At 39.0% G+C, this 21,428-nt stretch overlaps 1 protein-coding gene across 1 annotated transcript; it reads right to left on the bottom strand.

Moving 5' to 3' along the window:
• Positions 1-1,303: 1,303 nt before the first annotated feature.
• TMEM68 (transmembrane protein 68) lies at positions 1,304-16,648 on the bottom strand. The gene is made up of 6 exons (XM_010281782.1): positions 16,321-16,648; positions 13,865-14,029; positions 7,823-8,016; positions 5,609-5,669; positions 3,659-3,798; positions 1,304-1,649 (listed from the first exon to the last, which is right to left on the bottom strand). The coding sequence occupies exons 1-6, from the start codon at positions 16,646-16,648 to the stop codon at positions 1,545-1,547; spliced, it is 993 nt and encodes a 330-aa protein (XP_010280084.1). The 3' UTR covers positions 1,304-1,544.
• Positions 16,649-21,428: the final 4,780 nt, after the last annotated feature.

Below are 21,428 nucleotides of genomic sequence, written 5' to 3' on the forward strand. Positions count from 1 at the left end.
TTTTTCTAACATAGGGCATTATCCACATGCATTTATGTAATCTCACCAATTTACACATTTAAGAGAGCATAAAGCAAAGCATGTGCTTAAATGGTGGGAGGAATGAATACTAAATTGAATACAACTGCTCTTTCAAAAGGGGTGTGTGTGTTGTTTTGTTGGGGTTTTTTTTTAAGAAAAGGTCAAACTCCAACAATATTGAAAGACAACCATGTAATACAGCAAAAACCTCTTTTGTTTTTCCTTAAGGAATTTGTCCTCATCCCAAAACTAAAGAGTTCCCAGATGTTAATTTATGCACTGTAGATTAAACGTGCTGGCAATCAGAAGAAATATTTAAGATATTTCCTATTTGGACAATAAAAGCATAGGCTTTAGTTCAGAAAAAATATAATAATACAACTTATTGTAAGTGCACAAAAGCTGAATCCTGCAACTCTTTCCTGTTCATTCAATTGTTTTCACTTAAGGGAAGTATATAGGATTTCCCTCTCAACCCTGATTTAATAACTTATGTAAATAACTGTGTTTGAAAAATATGGTTCAACATATGGTCGAAAAATATGGTTCAACAGTTTACACATATACTAGATTTAAAAGGTATTTGGGAATGTCTATCCTGTGTTTTCAAAAGAATTACTACTTCTAAAAAGGACTTGTTGCGCTGATTTTTTTTCTTTCCTTCAAAATAAAGCTTAATGACCTTGTGTTACTAAACAGTAATCTCATTTCCACTTAAAAGTTTAAAAGCTTGGCTCATTCTTTCAAAGGAGAATTTGCAGATTCACTCAGAAGTACAAAGGATCATTCTTTACTCAAGGGCAGATATGCAATATGGCTTGGCTTGGAAGAGCAGCTGTGCTGTAGGGTTCCCATTCACAGCATCGGCGTGGTTTCTGTAACAAACTTCCTTGGTTCACTGCAGTTCTCTAATGAATTTTCACTCCTCCAAACTCCTTCTGAGCTCACTCAGTAAAAGTAAACACTTTCCATGGTAGGTTTTGCAGGCATAGCTAGAAGTTCTGCAGGCCACAGAAGGCTGACTGTTTTCCAGCAGCACAAGAGTAACAACCTAAAGAATGTTTTCATAAATGCTGTACAACATTAATCTGTCCTGCAAAACCTAGGGACAGTGACGATGATCAAGATGGTAAGACTCTAGCTCCACAGCAGGTTTAACATTCAGGTTAAAGAGCAATCACAGGTGGGGATGGAACAAAAGAAAAAAAAAAAGGACAAGAGACCACAGATATAAAGACTTGCAGTGTCATTTAGGGGGCGGGGGGGGGGGAAGACAAAATCCCACTTTCAAGGTAGGAATGCGTTTATCAAAAACTTAACTTTGCCCCACTGCAAATGGTTTGAAGTTTGGGTTCCTGAGCTTGATACTGGACAGGGGGGAGGGCGAGGGAAAGTGTCTTATATCTTAAATTATACAGCAGTATCATTAGGACAGTATTTAAACCCCATTATTAGAAGAATGAATAAGTTACAAATATGACTTTAAGAATATTATAACTAAATAGTAGTTTATTCAGAAGACCTTAGTCTTCTTTCTTTTGTGTTTGAAATCGTTCCATTAAAGCCCTAAATATATTTCCTGGTATTTTCTGATGTTTTCCTATTAGAGCTTGGAGTGCTGTTTTTGTCTGTAAGGGAAGAGGAAAGGTTTTGGTCAGATTAAGTCATCTTTACATTGCTCATACATTAACACAATTTCTAGGTTCTTTTTCATCTTTTCCAATGTCGCATAACTACTGCAAGTTCAAAATACTATTTTTCCATATTTAAGCCCACAGGATGTGTTTGTGGGATCACTGCCAAGAAACAGACCAACAAACTTGTATCTTTTATCTCTGGTAGCAGTGTTCACAAGCTCTATTAGTGATACGCAATAGTAAAATGATGATGGAGTAAGTTAATGAAGAGACCTAGATCTATAAAGCATGTCAGTGCCTGCGTGCTGTACTGCAATTCAGAAGCTTCTGCCTATGCCCAGGTTTGCATCAGTAACACTCCCAGTATGCAAGAACTTTGCTTCTACACATGCTCAGGAGCAGCACTGGAAACACAATTATGTCTCAGCACATTGGGCTTGTACAAAGTAATTATCCCTGCACTCAAGTTCCCTAAAGGAGCCGGTCCTGTAAAGCATGCTTAAGCCACACCTAAAATACTGCATATGACAGCAGCATTCACTTACACTCAAAAACACAGGATGCCAAGAAATTAGTAGCAGCCATTCTTATTACATAAAAGCTCTATGGGGAACATTCAAAACCAGGGCAATATGCAAAAGCTATGGTGAGGACATGCTGTGACCTTCCTACTCTGCCTAGTACAGACTACTGAATTGTTAAGGCCAGAGACAGAACAGAGAACTTTGTAAACCAGTAGTCAGCAAGGGGAACACTGGTTCTTGGTACAAGCTCCCACTGTTTACATGAAGTATGTGATCAACTGTTAAGTCTGTTAAGGGAGGGTCCTGCTACATCTCTTTATAGATCTGGTCCTAAGTGTCTCTACAGATCTAAAATTTCTATTAGGTAAAAGATTTGAGCTTGATTTTTTCTATATATAATGGGAAAATGCATACTGTGTCATAGCCTGAAACATGAGATACAACTTTAAAATCACTCTAACTAACTAGGATTCTATGAGATTCAGATTCTAGGGGCCTCATCTAGCAGAATTTGTACATAAGCCAGAAGCAAGTGAGGGTTGTCACAAATGTAAGATGCCAAAGCACTTTTGAAAGTCATTTAAACACATATTCTCTCCTGAAACCCAACAGTTCTGAAGTCCTGTCAGACTGAACCCCCAAAAGAAACAGTTTTCCATAACTAGGGCATAAGATAATGCAGATAAACATTTTAAGATGTCACTTTGCAGAGATCTAATCAGAGGGTGAACAGATGAGGAAAGACAACAGAACTGACACCTGCATGGTCCAGAAAAATCTCCTTCTCCAAAGTGAAGTTTTCAGAATGCTAAAAGTGACCATCTGTGGAGCTTTCAAAAATGGCTATTTCAGCTCCCCTCCATCTGACTGCTCCATCACTTAACTGTTTTATGTCTCTGCACTGTGAAATCTATTAATAAACTGAATGAACATGAGGACCTGACAATCCTTTCTATAAACCACCTAAATCTGGACTAGGGGAACATTCAAAAGTTAATTTGTTATGTGAGAAGTTGGAGGAAATAGAAATGGAAACACACTGTTCAAAGCACTGAAATTATTTGCCTTAGTTTTTTTATTGTATGGAATTTCAACAGTTTGTGAACACAGATTTGCTGTATTTGAAAGGCTTCATTAATATCTTTCTGAAAAGACCAAGAACCAAAACACTTTCTCTGGGTGAAGTGTTTATGTCTTTATCAACCCAGAGCAGTCTTATCTGACTGATCTTCTTCAGTCCCTAAAGCAAGTTGTTTCTCAAAGCAAATAGAGGGTGCAGTATTGACTTTAAAAGGCCTAGAACATCTGCAAAGTGTAGTAATAAAAAGATAGCATTTAAGAAGGGCAGAGTTAAGCAAGTCCAAAGCTTGCCATGATTCCAACAACTCTAAGGCAGAAATCACTTGACAAGAATATTCCAGTATTTTCTATCAGAACAGTCAATATTTTAAATATATATATGCATATCTATCTTACCTTCGCAGTTAGCTCCTCAGCAGTTATATTTGGTTCATATGGAATGGGTTCTCCAATAAATGTACGAAGCTTGACTGGAAATCCCCCGTACAAAGGAACTATTGGCAATCTAATACGTTCATATAGTGACCTAAGTATTTCTAATGTGAAAAAAATTGGGAAGGGGGATAGCAGGAGAAGGAAAAAGGTGGGGTGGAAAGAGGGAGGAAAAAAAACAGAGAGAAAGAGACTGAGATTATTCTGTAAAGTTTTTTTCCCCATATGTCTTAAAACTGAACCTGGCTTGTCAAGTAATCCAGCCCCTGACCCAGATTCTCAAACAAAGTGTCATCTCAAGTGTTATTCTACCCTTGACTTTCATTTCATAAAAGCTGTGTTAATGCTAACATCAGACTTGTTTCCACACTCACTTCACGTGAAATCTCTCCTCCAAAGAATAGCTGCAAAGAGAAGGAAGAGGAGGAGAAAAATCCAGTAGCTGCCTCTCTGGAGAGGAAGGGAATGCTACACAACACAGGTTGCAGTTCAGCTAATTTTACAGGTTAGCTTAAGAAACAGGTATTGGAAAACTGTTCATTCCCACTGAGGTCTAAAGGATCAGAATTAGTCTTATCTGCCTAAAGGCCAATCATGCTAAAACACTGAATTGCTCTTTCAAATCACACACCAGTTGCAGTGAAACAATATAAAAAGAGAGAAAAATAGGTATTTCAAAAAGCTACAAGAGGACACACCTTCTTCCCCACATGCCACCTTCTAAGTATCTAGCCCAAATGCACCCAGAACGGATTCCTTGCAGAATGGGTGCTAATATTTTCTCTCTCAATTTTAGACAAGAAATTCCTTTAACTGAGGTGCTGGCATGAGAAAATACCTACTGACCAAGATGTGGACTTTTCTGTACACAACCTATAAAAACAAAGAATATTCCAAAATTACTGAAACTGGAGTAATGCCTCCAGTGATCAACAGAATTCAATTCCTCTAGCACCTCTGCTTGTAGAATACAAGTAGCATGTATGATTTTGTCTTCTATTTCTGCTTGTTTGGGAAGATTTTCCTGAATACAGCAACAATTAATTGCTGTTTATTTTTTTACAACCTGATGAACATGTGAATTATTCTGCATGTCTACATCTGATGCCTTGGCTTTCTCCATGCAATATATAGCTTTTAATTAGAGGGTAAAAGAAGCAGAACTGTCCTGCTGTCCTCTGAGGATGATGATGCCATATTCAAGGCAGAACATGTGGTGTGGAAGAGACTGTTCAGGCCCTTCCTGCTAGATAGTAAATTGGAGGATATTAAAAAAGGGAGGTTTAACACTAGCAGATCAGCAGAGATGTGGGCATCTAAGCATCCCAGAGGTGGACCTTTCAGACATATACCCATCTATTCGTGTGCTGGCTGGAAGTCCCATAGAGTTGAGGAAAAAGAGCAGGCAAATGCAAGGTCTTGTGAGGAACCACAGGTCTAGTGCTGAATAGTAAACCAACTACAGATGAAATATATTTCCAACTATTCAAAGTTTAAGTATAGGTAGAGGTGTAAGCAAAGAGCTTTAGGAGGACATTATAAAGAAAATAAGTGTCAGCTGCAAACCCCTGTTTGCTTTGTTTCCTTAACAGACAGCAGAAAACCTAGAGTTGGCCTAGCAGATATAGTTAGAGAAGAAAAGTGCTCTAAATCTATTTGCATTTTTCTGGCTCCTTTCTCCTTTCTCTTACTGCTTCTGTGAAGGCACACTGTTGTGTGGAGAGTAACATAGCTGAGCCAGTACCACATCTAATGCTGATATTAAATCCTAATAACATCTCTGAACTCTACCAGAGAGCAAACTTCCAGAAACAAGGCTGTGTCAGATCTCAAATTTATATGGGGATTACTTCTACAGAGATAGGCTAAACACATATGGAAAAATAAACTACAAAAAAATAGAAAATATCTTACTTATTCCTCCTAATGTCCTAACGCCTTCTCGAACATTTTGTGTAAACATAGGAATGATGGGCTAGGAGGGAAAAAAAATAATTAAGAATTTAATGAAGATAGCACTATCTAAAAAACTTCTACCTCACTTAAACCCAACAAGCAAATTAATTTCAGAAGTGTTTCTCAGACAAGGACATATAGAAAGCAAAACAAGTATTCTTAAGTTCTTCTGCGACCTTCTGCCATGAGGTTTCAAGCTGGAGAATACCATGAGATTTCAGTGATTGACTGTTTCAGCAGGTCCATTTTCTCAAAGCGGTCCAGGATTTCAGATCCTATGGAGCATTTAAGTCTCCCCTCATCTAGCAGTATTTGCACAGCTGTGACTTAAGTGGTTAAACCTCGTACCTAATTTGTGTTTATGCTCAAAGGGAAGAATTCACAGGATTGGGACCCTAAACTCTTATGAGTTGTCTCCCCTATGCTGACTGTATTGCTTCACACATGATGTGTCATACTCAATACACGTCCATGATTTATTTCTGCTGATGAATATTTGGAACAGTGTTAATATTTCAAGTTTTTACTGCTGATTTTGAACTTGCAAACGGCTGTCAAGATTTACAAGAACCTGGAGGGGTTCGACTACTACATCAAGTTTTTTGATATCATTTTATAGTATGTACTCATTATACATAGCATCATCAGAAATAAAGAACTCTTTATGGGATTTTAAAATATTCAGATTATTTCAAACTTTTTTAAACAAGCCTGGAGATGAGCTAGTAAGTGAAACTTTTCAGACAGGTATCAAGTTGGGTTTTTTTGGTGGGGAGGAAGTCTGTAAATAACCCAATGCAACTAAAAAGAATAAAAAGAAGTGCAGTTGCCTAAAGTGAATGGCAACAAACTTTTTTATTCTAGAACCACCTTCTTTGGAACATCTTACTTTTGACACAGAGGTAGAGATTTTTGTATGTACCGAGTTGGTTTTTATGACGAAAACTCTGGCAAACAAACTGTTGAAATGACACAACTTCAAGAAGTTGAAGGTCCCAGTGTTAGATACATTTTTATGGTCTTTTAGATACATTTTCTTTCCATGAGGAGTTATGTTCACAATTAAAGGTGACTTAAAGTTAATCTTTAATCTAAATAAAGATATTTTCCCCACTTTCAGCCTGCCTCTGACACTATTCCTATTCCACTGCATCTCTCGGGTTTTTTTTTTTACGGGAGGATGAAGCTGCAAGACCTTTGTGAATGCATAAAGGGAACCGAACACACATTCAATAAAATAAATATAACTAGTACAACCGTAGTTGAATCCCAAGTATGGCCTTTCATATGCTGTTACAATACATTAGTAAAATCTAAATCCGTTGAAAATACCCTGTTGAAACAGTGTTATTTTCCTCCTGAGAACAGTGGCACACACTTAAAATTGGGTCTTAAAAGTATTTTATTTCTGTATAAAATCCAGAGGTTTAATTAGTCTCTCTTTGACAGTACCTAAATATAAAACTCTTGGTGTGAGACTTACTTTCAAATTAGGTATATGCAGGCCTACGGACATATGCACACATCTTTCAAGTACAAATATAGAATGAGAGGGACTCTGAAATGATTATTAAAATAGTTACAATTAAAATATATCATATACTTACGTGCCTTTCACAGTTGGTCCCATATGAATAATTATCTGCCTGCTGACCAAGCACAATACTACACATTAGAACTAAAGAGACAGTTCACACTAGTGAACAGCATCTCCTGCTGCCGTTGTATGCCCTAGACGTTCCTTACTACCAAAAATGCCAATACTGTACACAGTGCCACACACTGTGCTGGGTCACAGTATACTTCAGTGATAGGGGAAACAGAAATGTTCATGTATGGTTGCTTCCCAATCGTTCTCATCAGGTGCTGAGCCATCACAATCTTGACCAGGTATGTGTAAAACAACACAAGCTTGTAATGTAGAAACTGCCCTGGATTTCATCTTTCATTCTTTTAAGCTCTGGATTTCCTGACCACACTATTCTTAGCTGACTGCAAAGCCTTCTTATCGAAAGCAACAAAAAGTCTTGAAATGTAGTTATGAGAGCAAGTAGATCATACTCATGACACTCAGCAAGATAACACTAAATATATGATAATCAAAACAGCTTTTTCTGAAAGAAAGTACTAATGAGTTAGCATTCTTTGCTCTTCTTCTGTGATCTTACTTACCACTTTTGCATCAATGGCCACCTGAGCAAAGCCCTTCCGATCACCCCAGACAATAGTATACATTTCATCACTAAAGAGTGCTTCCCGAACTCCACCTGGGGCAATGGCTAACAGACAGCCTTTCTTCAGAGCACTGACACATTCTTCTTTTGGTCCATGCATAACTCCATGTACTCCAAGTAGTATTTTAAAACCTGTAGGGTAAGACAATACTAATTCAGAAAGTGTTAATTCATGCTACCATTAAGTACGGATTCCCAACACAGAACACAATGGCTAAAACTCACTTGTCTAATAATAACAACCTGTAACCCCAAATCAAAGATATTTCTAGAGGGACTGAAGCATTAAGTCCTGCTTATAAATTTTGGTCTAAAAAGTTGAAGATTTAGCATTTTCAGTGGCTCTTTGTCATAGTGAAGTCAGGTGCTATCTCACAATCAGAACTAAACTGGAAAAAACTGGCAAGCACTCTGTGCCATCTTTCATTCGTCACTTCAATGGATTGTTAAGTTGGCTCCAGGGTACTAGCTCCTTGCCCAAGCTCTACTTTTCAAATGTAGCGCAGTCCTAATAAAGTGCAACAAGAGAAAATACCAGCAAATTATTGTGGTTTTGTGTTTTGTTAATTTTGGCAAACAGAGCAGTCTGTGCACACGGACAAGAATGACAAAGAAAATGCAGCATTCTGTGTGTTACAGATCACTGCAGGAATTGACTCTCTGGTTCCATCTGTGAGTACCCGGATGGCCTTACACACAAAGAGGCATTTGGCAAGCCTGGATTTGCTATATTCATCTTAGGTTAAGATTTTTCATTTACTGAAGTTTTTAGTTGTAAAATTACATAAACTCCTCATATCATCTTGAATTTGAAATGTCATACCGACCCTATTCTTCAGGAAACAGCACAACATCAAAAGTTTGCTTATAAGCATCGAATGGGCACATACCTGATCAATTCAGACAACTAGTCTAATGTGAAAGAACATAAGTAGCACAAACCTCTGTTTGCATGAAATCAGTCATGTTCACTTGGTTTAATAAATTTAAAATTTATACCGTACTTGAGTCCTGTATAACAAAATGGGAACTTTAGATGACTGAGCAGTATGGGAAAGATGACCTCTCTCTCTTGAAGTTTCCCACTGAGGCAAACCTTATCAGCCATAGACAAGGACAGAGAACTGACACACACATGTGTGAACCCCCCCGCCCCAAAGGAAGAGTTGTTACTATGAAAACACATTTGTTACACACACACTCTCTCACTCTGAAGAAGAGTCCAAATATAGTTCAGATGACAGAGATCTGTCTTCTCTTATAGCCCATATAAACTAAGGGCTTGGGAAGGAGAGCATGAGGCAGCAAATAATTTATTCTTAACTAAACTCTGATCTCTAACTTGTCTTTGTAGTTGGTATGAGTATAATTACTCCTGATTTATATCTATACACAATCGGGATCTGTCTGTAAACATAACAGAACACAAGCTGTGTTACACCTGTCTCATATTCTGCCGTGCCTGCCACACACACTGCAGGTGACACTAGCAGTCTTCATCTAGCAGCACGTGCACAGGAGACCTGAAATAGAGTTTTCCTAAAGTAATTTAATTTCTCTCAGGTGCGTTGTTTGTGGGATCTTAAATAGCTGGTTTTTACAATGTTTTACATTCCCAAACTAATTAATGCTCTCTGGAATGTATCTGGTGGTAGGCAGCTGCCTGTCTCTAAGCCCCTTCTGTCAGTGAGTTGAAGAGAAAGACAAAACAATCATGAGAAGGGTTGAGCTGAGCAGGAAAAGAGACTGTAAGGAAGAAGAAGCTATGAAGATAGTTTTCCTTTCTACATTGGACATTGGGCAAGGGGAGGGGGGTGACAGACCAACACCATGAGTCTGTCCAGTTCATAGGTCAGGGGGAAAAAAAAAACCAGAATATAGATACAATACAGGCAAAAATTTGTAATACAGAATAGTGGTGGGGTGGGGTTTCAAGTCTTCACAAAATTTCTCAGCCATATTTTCCCCCTTGACTTTTAGTATAAACCTTAGATTCTGAGCTGTACCTCATAGCCTAGCCAGCAGATCATACATTACTACCAATACCTCTGCCCCAGTAGCATGGAGGAGGAACCTGGCTCTGTTGGAGCAGCAGAAACAGGAACTAGTGCAGTGGCCCTGAAGGGACAGCCAGGGTACTCCATGTCCAAGGCAAAGGTCATCACGGAGTTAGAAGAAACACTGGGGTAGTACCTGGCAGTTGCATGAAAGTGATGAAGAATCTATTTTTTCCACTTTAAACACAAAAACAACTCTCAAAGTTATTTAAACACAGTTTTTCATGCTTCCAGAGCATGAAGGGACGCTAATTTTTCCAAATACCCAAGAAGTCCAAAATTAATTTTATTCCACAGTTCAACCTGGACTCTGCCCTTTCCCCAGCATACTCATCTATTTTCTACAACATTGTGTCCACACCGATGTTTGAAAACCCTTTGGAGAGTGCCCAGTAACACAGTTAGCACTTATCTCAGTGAGTGCACTATATACATTTCTCTAACTTCGCCCTGGTGAGTGTAACATAGGGCTGTCAGCTGCCTAGTAGCAAGAGGGCAAGGATGTCATCGTTTTTGTATGGTTGACCTTTAGGACCACAGACAAGAGAGGAATCATCTAGACCACCGAATTCAAACTTCAACAACTGTAGGTAACCACGCATGTGTATCTGCAGAACATCTTGTTTGCAAGACACTTCACAACACCTTGTGTATGCAACAGACAAGAAGCCACAGTTCCTTTCCTCTAGGACATTACAGGAGAGGGATTGTCTTAGATCCCTCAAATAGCAGGCAATCTTTTAAAAAGGGGTCCCAGATGACTCTAGGAAGCAAACATGGCCCATACTATAGGAGATGGTGATGAAGAAGAATACAAGGGCAATCTCAGTCCTCACTGCACTCTTTGGGAAAAGATTTTCTCTTAACCTTAGAGAAATCAATGTACTCCTGAGCATTACACAGCTAAGAATCTAAAAGAGCCAGAAACCACTGGAATGTTTTTGGGTTTTTTTCTGTGACTAACCTCCAGTATTTAAAAGAAAAAGGGGAAAAAAAGAAGCCGCCATAAGACTGTATTTCATATCCTTCTGCCCCAAAACACAAGCAACAGAAGCATACATAGTATTGATACAGTATAAATTGAGACAATGAAATAATTTCCTTTTGCACCAACGTGAAAGAAATGTGCATTAGGCAATGTTCAACAGAAACTCCAGATATCTATAAGAGGTCTCTTATAATGTTAGATTCCCTTCTGTAAGCTGTATCTTTCAGGAGTAAGCAGTACAGGGAGGCATGTTTGACCCCTTTCAGGGTCATGAATCCCTTAGGAGGCACAACAACATTTTACAAACACGCTCCAGTTAACTGCAGTTAATTCAGGACAGGAGCGCCCAATGCAAGGAATACAATGAGACTGTTTATTGGAAATTGCATATTGTCATGGACCTGAGATTCAGAATCATGGGACAAGCCATTCCTCACAGCTATCCACAGGGGATTCAATAACCATAAAAACAGAAGGATCATGAAATCATCTAAGCCAAGTGTCTCTAACAGCCTACAGACTCCGCAAACCCACCCACCACCCCATTTCTCCCACACTGAGCATAATAACATTTAACTAACTAAAACATCTTCTGAAAAGGCATTCAATTAAATCTGAAGACTTAATCAAGATCAGGCATCCTTAGTTCTAGGATAAAAAAAATCTTTCTGGTTTGATTCACAAGAGAAGTGGCATCTATCTGGGTTGCCAGTCATAGATTATTGTGCAGGTTTTGAAACACAATCCAGAACATTAGCCGGGCTCTTTAGGCTTCTCTTCCCTGAATAGCCTTAATTCATTCACAGAAACAGAGAATTATCTAGGTCAGAAGAGACCTCTGAAGGTCATCTAACCAAACTCCCACTCAATGAGGGTCCAACTAGATCAGGTTGCTCAGGGCCTCACCCAGCAGAGTTTTGAAAGTCTCCAGGGATGGAGATTCCTCAACTTGTCTAGGCAACCTGTTCAGGTGTCTGATAACCCTCACAGTAAAATACTTTTCCACACATCTAATCAAAATCTCCTGTGTTGCAACTTGTCTCTATTGCTTCTCATTCTATTGCTGTGCACCTGTGAGGAGAGTCTGACTCCCTCTTCTCTGCACCCTCCTGTTAGGTCACCAAAGACAGTAATAGTATCTCCCCCCCCCACCTTACCTGGTACAGATCAAACAAATCCAATTCTCTCAGCCTCTCCTCACACTTTGTGTGCTCCAGCCCCCCATCATCCACTGAACACATTCTGGTGTGTCAATGTCTGTCTTGTACTGCGAAGTCCAAAACTGGACACCGTATTGCAAAATGTGCTTGTACAAGTGCCAAGCCAAGGGAAAAAAACCTCTTCACTCAACCTGCTGGCTATACTCATGCTAAAAAAGGCTCAGCATGCAGTTAGTTCATCTTCTTTGCTGCAAGGGCTCACTGCTGACCCACGTTCAACCCACGTTGTCCACTAGAATGCCAAAGGCTTTCCTGCAAAGCCACCATCTACCCAGAGTACTGTCACATTAGATTGCTCCATCCCAGATGCACAACTTTGTATGTGCTTTTGCTCAACTTCATGATGTTTCTGCCAGTTCATTTCTGTGAAGGCACTCTGAATACCAGCTCTAACCCCCAGTGTATCAACTGCTCCCCCAGTTTTGTATCATCAGTGAACTTCCTGTGAACACACTCCAACCCCTCATCCAGGTGTGCAATAAAAACATTAAGCAGTGCTGGTCCCAGTATCAATCCCCGAGGAATGCCTGTAGAAACCAACTGTTAGCTAGACATTGTAGTTCTTTGAAACCAGCCATTCAGACAGATGTCTCTGTGATGCTACTAAACGATATTTGGGGGAATCATCAGTTTATTCACACTTAGAACCTTATTTTAAAACAGAAATTGAGAAAAACAAGTAATCTCTGTTTCGATAAACTGTGCCTATGTATTAATAAGATATAATCTATTAATATGCCAAATCTAAATTACAAAATAGGTTACATTAGTCAGCTGTATGCAAAAAATTTTAATCAACTGACAAATCCTAGTCTGCTGGCAAAAGCAGTTGTAGATGCAAAGTCATGCTGCTATCAGTATGAAAAAGTTCAGTTTTCACGGTTCAAGGCTGAAATAAAACTAAACTGTCCTTTTGCCAGTATTCTGATATGAGTTGTTTCCTCTAAGAGCATCAGTACGCTACAGAACACCCCTGTAAATTCACAAAATTAATTATGAGGTTTTTAGTCACAAACTGAACTTTGGAAGAGAACTGGGTACTACTGTATTTCACACACACAAAACCCAAACCCCTCACATAATTACTTTCACCAATCAGCAGTGTTTTTCACTAGGCTGTCCAGACAAAATCTTGCCTTAAACATATTTTTTCTTCATGCTTCACCTCATGTTTCACACAAACTCGTTGGACACTTCTACAGCTTTCCTCCAAAAAAGATTCTATGTGGGACAGTTGTCTTTGGAAAGGTTCCACTGCCCACCATACTCAACTGGTGGGATACAAAAATACATAGTCTTCCCAAACTAATACTGTCAACTTTAAGGGCACTGCTTCCAAACAGTTTATTTCTTAATCAGGTTACACCACTCATTCTGCCTATATTAATAAAAAAGAAACACAATCTTGAAGTCTTTGCTACTGATTAATACAGAGACAACTGTTTCTCCTATCTTCTCTTTCTCTTTGTATCTGAACACCCTAAATTTGTTGGAGGGTGTTGCCCAGCCAGGAGTATCACCCATCCTTGCATAGGCCAGTCTCATTAATTCATTCTTGTTTGTTAAGAAAAAACATCTGTACTTCAACACTTTCACTAAATTTGTCTGAATGTCTGTTCTGACAGCTGTGTTCCTGTGGCATAATTTTTATTAATTGCACCATAAAAAAAAACATTAGAGTTCTCAAACTGCTTGTTTATAATGAAGTATGTTACCTGGTAATCTAAAGACAAAATGATCAGCTACTACGTAGCAGCGTCTCTTCTTTCGCATAAGAAGTTTAGCCACAAAATAGAGATAGTCAGCAGGAGTAGGTCCATGATAAAACACAATAAGCCCTGGTCCTTCAGGAATATTTTCAACACCATGAAGCTCATAACCTGTTAGAAGTTAAAGGCATAACAGATGTCAAAGTTTGATACAATTCTATCTCAAAGAAACTAACTTGCAGCAAGTTAGCAAACTGAAAGTGAACAGAGTGACTGCTAAAAATTCAAGAGGTGACTTGCAGCATTTACTAAGGTGCTTTCACAGGAAACACAAGTTTCATTTAAAACAGAAAAACTACAATTAAAGAACAAACAACAAAAACAATTGAAAACAAAACACCCAGTCTCACTGTCTTGAACTATATAATTTTTCCTTATTTTTTCAGGTCACTGTCTTCAAGGCTGCAGAGTCTTCTGAATCAATCATTCAAGAGAAATCAAAATAAGGATTGGAGTGGTGGAACACAATTATTTCAAGCTATTATTTACCTTTCAAAGTTCATTGCCACCAGTAACTGTTTAAAAAGATTTGACATGACAACATCCATTTACATGTCTCCTTTTAGTCCAGGGTATTAACTTTATCTCTGTTATTTCCCTCAGAGTTATACTTGCTCCATTTTTCTATTGCTAAGTCCCAAAAGCTACTTGGGGCTTTATATGCTTAACTGAAACATACATAAACACACACAAGTTTCTTACTGAATTTACATTTCTAATTAAGTTAACAGTGCAGAATATATTCTTAACACAAAATATCAAAACATATCAATATAGAACATATCCAGTCAATATTGAGCAGTATTGTTACAGGATCTTGTTTGTGTTTGTTTTAAATAAACAAAAAACCACAACCCAAACCCTGTCACTTCTTCCAAAGTTAATCAGGTCTGCAATTCTCATTCCACTTATTTTTTTTAATTCTGAAGGTACTGTTAGCTCTTTCCCCTTTATTTTACTTTCTATACCTGTAGAGCCGCAACATATTGCAAGCATATCATCCGTACCATCCAAAGTGACCACTTTGCTCCATGACAGCCAATCATAACCAGAATGATAGCAACATCTAGCATTTGCACAATATATGTAAAGTTACAGGTACCACAGAACAGTTTTGGGCTTTTTGGTTGTCAGGTTGTTTTTTGGTTGTTTTTCTCCAGTGCTGGGAGATGTCAGGATCAAAAGTTCTTCCTATGATATACTGATTAATCAAATGCAAAACATTTCATTCTTTAGCAAGAGAAGTGTATAGAGAACATGGAAGCAGCTGGCAGGGCAGAAAAAAGTCACAACTGTCAATGAGGGATGGGATAAGAATCTTTTCTGCGCAAATAAAAAGTTAGACCTTATAAAAAGAAAAAGTTACTAAGGATGAAAAGAGTCAAGGCCTTAAAAATAATTTTCTTATGAAAAAAAGTAAATAGCTTTTTATCATGAAGTAAGCATTTTAAGCTCTTTGATGTAGCTGTTGATTTTGATCTAGTGTACTTTCCTAGATTTGAAAGTTACATCTTATTCTTACAAAGCCTATCTGATACAGCCGCTGCACCATCTGGTTATCAATGCCTTGAAAACCCGCTTCCCTTTGACTAGAGAACAAATAGAGATGATTTTCAAGAAGGATTTTATCTTTATGTAAATTGCTCTTAAACATCTCTTTCTCCTTTAGCTGCATCTAGACTGAATGGTTCTGAAAGAGGCTTATGATTTCCTTAGAAAGAAAAGCCAAATCATTTATTAAGCCTGTCTTTATAAAAGAAATAATAGTAAAAGGACGAGGAACAGAGCCCTTAGTTTTGACATTCTATTAGAGAAAGTAGTTGTCAAAAATACATAAAAAGAAAATAAAAAAAGTAGGGTTCTGTAACAGTTTTGGGCACTAAAGTCAATTTGAAGTAGCAACTAGTGAGTGAAATGACACTAAGTGCTCCTTTTAGCCATCACTTGGCATGATAGGTAAAAGACTGATTAAGTGCAATTAAATTATGCTAAAATGTGCTAACATACTAGCTATCAGGGAACTGGCATTTAACTTCCAGTGTTCATATACTGACTCTGAAATAATACAGTTAATTGATCTAATTTTTAAGATAGCAATCATTTTAGGTCCTCCTAGAATGAAGAAATACAGGAGTAGCTATAAAAGGTAAACGAGAAAAAAATAAACAACTACAAAAGGAATAAGTGCATAAGACAAAAAAATTTACATCTAAAAAAGTCTCAATGGCTTTTTTTCTCCCAAGCACCACTGACAGTCATTGACAAAACAGAAAAAAAACTAGCCTAAATTTTAAGTTTCATGCAACAGCAACAACAGTCAGATATATATTGATAATCCTGAAAGATAAAGCCAGGAATAAAAGCTTTAGCAGTTTTTATTTAAAAAGTCAGATCTCGCTTACCATGCCATATTCTCCCATGCCCATCCCAAAAGGTAGCCAACATTTCTCTCGCACCATCCCAAACATTATGGGAATAAGCTTCCTTTATTTCATTCTTCCTTTTATAAATATGAAGAAGGAGAATGGAAGTGTAGAAAAGAACGACGAGACCTCCCGGAAGTATAAGAACTACTGCGAGTGGAAAAAGCACCCATAAAAGGTAGACTGTGTAACTCAGATAATCTTCAATATGCTCCACGCCAGTCCATTCTCCCAGAATGTAAGTCAGGCAGGTTAAGTAGGACATAGGTATTGGTCCTGCAGTACAGGATTCATTTCCACCTATCATTTCCTGTTTAATTGAAAAAAAAAAAAAAAAAAAGGCAGATGAATAAATCCTCAAAAAAGATAGACCTGCCTATACTTTTAATCTTAGGAAAAAAAGACTCTCTGATGCATTTTATTCATATACCGTTGTCATGCAACACCCAGCCGGCAACTAAGCACCATGCAGCCACTTGCTCACTCCTCCCATGGTGGGACGGGGGAGAGAATCGGAGGGTAAAAGTGAGAAAACTCATGGGTTGAGATAAAGACAGTTTGATAGGTAAAGCAAAAGCCACACACACAAGGACAGAAAGTAAAGAATTCATTCACTACTCCCCATGGGCAGGCAGGTGTTCAGCCCTCTTCAGGAAAGCAGGGCTCCATCACGCGTAATGGTACTTGGGAAGCCAAAACACTATGACCCTGAACATCCCCCCCTTCCTCCTTCTTCCCCCACCTTTATATACTGAGCATGATGCCAGATGGTATGGGATATCCCTTCCACCCGTTTGCGTCAGCTGTCCTGGCTGTGCCCTCTCCCAGTTTCCCCGTGCACCCCCAGCCTTCTCGCTGGCAGGTCAGAGCAGAGCTGACTGCTCAGCAACAACTGGAAACATCACCATGTTATCAACATTATTTTCATCCCACACAGCCTCATACTAGCTTCTAAGAAGAAAATAAACTCTATCCCAGCTGAAACCAGGACAACCATTTACCCCACATCCCTGCGGCACCTATTAGAAACATAATGGTTCATACAGCAAAACTCTTGCTTGATTTTTTCAATCCTTTTCTTTTGTGTAGTGGAAGTGCTGACAACTCTGCCGTAAGATAGTGCAATAGCTTAATCTCAGACTTTATCTGAGATTTTTATCTCATTAAAAGCCATTCAGTTTATGCAGATCCAGAACATTTATACAGTTACCAATACCAATTGACACTGTATTTTCAATTTTTAGAAAGCTAACTTAGTCTAATTTATTGTTCTACACAATACAAAGTACACTCAAAACCTTCTCCCAAGCACTTACTACAAAAGGAAACAGCACAATCTCAAATCCAGTGCTATAAAAATCCTACTCAACACTTCCACTAACCATAAGTGTACAACAACACAGGAAGATGTTCTCAAATAAACAAGTCTTACTCCTGTAAATACCTTTAACTGTACCTGAAAATGTACAGATAGTGAAACACCAAGTCCCAGAGCACAACACAGAGAGGCAGCAGAAGGGACAAGGAAAAAAGATCACAACAGTCCTCTAAAAGTTTTAACTGCTCTGGCTTTACTGTGTCTATGCAGAAAAATCTCTCTTCTCTAGCGCCAGCTCCTAAGAAGTTTCAGGGCTAGACCTCTCTGGGATGATATTTCAGGCTTCCTGTAACTCTAGAGCGACAATTTTTTCTTAGCTTTGTACAATTTAAGGGTGAACTTGATATTCATTTCATCTTACAAATATGAGACAACCCATATGCTTTGCTATCTTAGCTACAGGTCTAGAACAACATAAATAATACCTTGGCGGGGGCGGGGGGGGGAGTTATCCCTGTCTAGAATAAAGTTTTGGTCAAGACTTGAAGTAACTCTTAGTCAGTACCAAGAAGAAAAACATGTTGCAACTATAGTGTAGGCTTGTAGAGAGACATAGATTAAGAACAATATGAAAGAATTTAAGCTTGGGGTTGTTGTGTTCTGTCTTTGTATTAAAATGTGACTTACAGCACGTATGATTGCAGCGTTCCTATGCCTAGATAGTCATATGTCTATCACTCCTTTACTCTTGCTCTGTTTTTCAAGCAACAAGTGACTGAAATTTAGAAGATAATTTTGCTAATACTATCAGAACCGCAATGACAACAAAAACTATGAAGCAGATCAGTTTTACTCCATATTTGCTATGAGATGTTGAAACATGTACTAGAGCAGAACTCATCTCACTTATTTTGGTCCCAATTTTTCTTCCCATTTTGATAAAGCAAGGATGTTCCTTTTCCTTCTGTTTTGAAATCGGCCTCTACCCACATTGCTCAAGATAACTCCTATTAACAAGAAGAAAGCTGATCTCGTGACAAAAACTTTGCTCCCACGATGCAAGCCTGTACAACTAATTCAGGCTTACAACATTTTGTTCCTCAGCATGTTCTTGAGGACAATGTGACAAGCAGCTGATTTCTCTTCAGCAATGTATAAGCACATAACTTTAGTGACATGCACTTCACTGATTTCATGCACCTGGGTTTGGGGGTGTGAATTAGGGGGAAAGGACAGGAGAGAGCAAGCGTGTGGGAGAGCAAGAGAAAGCTCTTTCTCATTCCAGTTGCCAGAGCCGAACTCCAGAACCTGTCAGGCAGCAAACACCCACAGCACATACAAGAACACAACTTGTGAGACCAAGCAGGATTTAGGAGTAGCATTCAACACTACAATATTTATCAGATTGTTATGTCTGGACTTCTCCAGGGGTTCCACCTACTAGCTAGAGAACAATATGGAGCATGGGTTATGGCACAGAAACATTTTTCAAAACTCAGAGATGATTATATAGCTTTAAAGATTACTTAAAGTTATACTCTCCCACCTATTATATTTTTAATTGTTTATAGCTTTCTCCAAACACAAAATCCTCATCAAGTAAATTTAAAGTCCTGTCCACACATGTCAGCCTTGCAAAATATTACTTGTCCTTTTGCCTGTAATGTTAGATGCAATACCTAAAATGCAATCATCGCAGTTTTATAAGTTTACTTGCATATCTATGCACTAACCTGTAAGAGAAATTAAAATCCAACATATTCTCTGCTGCCAACAACAAAGGTAACATCTAAAGTACAGCATTGCTTCCTCATCTTGAGGGGAACCATAGAATAATTTCTATTGAAAAGATTCATTGGACAGCACTTGACCAACCTCTCACTAACTAAGGTGTTAGATCAGGTTGCTCAGGGCCATGTCTGGTCCAGTCTGTAATATCTCCATGGATGGAGATCCCACTGCTTCTCTGGGTCCCTAATGCAGTGCCTGATCACCCTCAAGGTGAAAATGTTTTTCCTAATTCTAGTTAGAACTCCCCTTACTGCAATTTGTGCCTATTGCTTCCTGTCCCTTTGCCGAGAAGAGTATAGAGAACACTCCCTTCTCTATAAGCACTCGTTAAGAGCAGCGGTAAGATCCCCTTTAAGCCCTCTCCAGGCTAAACACATGCAGCTCCCTCAAGCCTCTCTACAGACACTACTGCTCCAGCCACCTAACAATGCTGGTGGCCCTTCCCTGCACCCCATCCAGTTCATCGGTATCTTTCTTGTACTGTGGGGCTCTAAACTGGACTTGTGGTCTCAAAAGTGATGAAAAGAGAATAATAAATACTTCCTTGATCTAATGGCTACAGCCTTGCCAACGTAGCCCAAAACATAGAGAGCCACCCTCACTCACATTTGACTTACTGTCCACCCCATAAAGGCTCCTCCAGGCCTTTATCTCATGTAGTTTTGCTCCCCTCGTAACAAGCCCAGCATTTGTTCTTATCACCCAACGGTATGTCGACAAAAATGCTCCATATCCAAGCCCAAGTATAATTTATGTTACTGCCACACTGAGCACTGTACAAAAGGCAATGGCAGTGAAGAAGGGAAGACAGATTCTGTCTCCATGATCAAAAAAAAGCACAGGATGGCCACACTGAATAAAGGTCCAACATAGTTCATATACGCGACTAACAAATAACATTATTTTGGTCTGTTTCAACTTTACAGCTGCCTACTCTATGACTGCCCAGAGCAGTTAAAATTAGAAGATAAAGCAACACTGTCTTCTAGAGACACCAGCAATGTTGCTCTGATTAGGACCTCACCCAAGCAAAGAGAGACTATCCTGCCCTCCTTGTCAGAGATCTTCTGACACCTGTCACCATCCAAATTTAAAAACTACAATGGAGTGCAGTACTACTAAGTCTCACCCTTAGCCAGCTTACAGGCAGAATCCCTCTGTAATATGAGCATACCCTTAAAGAACTTCTTATTTTAACTGACATCACTAACACATTTCCCATTGTACAGTTCAGACTAAACATTTTAAGTTCTAACTTCCAATTTCCTAATAGAGCAGCTTACTTACATTTTCACTAGACAAAAAAGTTGTAATTTCTCATTTGACTAATGATAGCGCACATTGACTCATGCTTAAGGCTTTGCACTGAGAGTGAAGTGGAAACAAGGCTAACGTACAATTCCTTTCACTGACTTCTAGCATATGATCCAGAAAAGTCTTTACCTAAACTACAACAGCAGTCTTCAGCTGTAGTCAGCAGACACTGGGTTAACAGAGACCCTATTGATCATGCTGGAAGAAGCAATTATGGAAAAAAACATATACTGCTGTAAACCATGCACAGCATGATTTCAGCATGTACACGAAAAGTGTAAGTGGAACCTCTGGAGATCATTCCAGTATCTCCAAACCAGAAAGATACTGCAAAGCAACAGCTAGGACATGCCCCTGCCACCAGAAATACACCACATTCCACTGCGTCAGTTACAGAGAGTATTTCTACCAGAATTAGCAATGACACCACAAACACACGAAAAAACAGAAGTTCCTGATAATCCTGCTAATGGCATCTGCAACTGGAGACATCCTGGAAGTCAGAGGGTGGTTTTGTCCTTGTTACGAAACAAGAACTGGCCTGCTTCTTGCTTCTGTGACAGCAGGTTCCTCCTGCAGGAGGCGGGGGGGCGAGCTTCTTTTCTCTGACAAGAAGGACACAACCCCAGCCCGGCTGCCCCAGGTAAGCGCCCCCCGGCCTCCC

The sequence above is a fragment of the Phaethon lepturus genome, unplaced genomic scaffold, assembly GCF_000687285.1.
Source record: "Phaethon lepturus isolate BGI_N335 unplaced genomic scaffold, ASM68728v1 scaffold1672, whole genome shotgun sequence".
In the NCBI taxonomy this organism is placed as follows: domain Eukaryota; kingdom Metazoa; phylum Chordata; class Aves; order Phaethontiformes; family Phaethontidae; genus Phaethon; species Phaethon lepturus.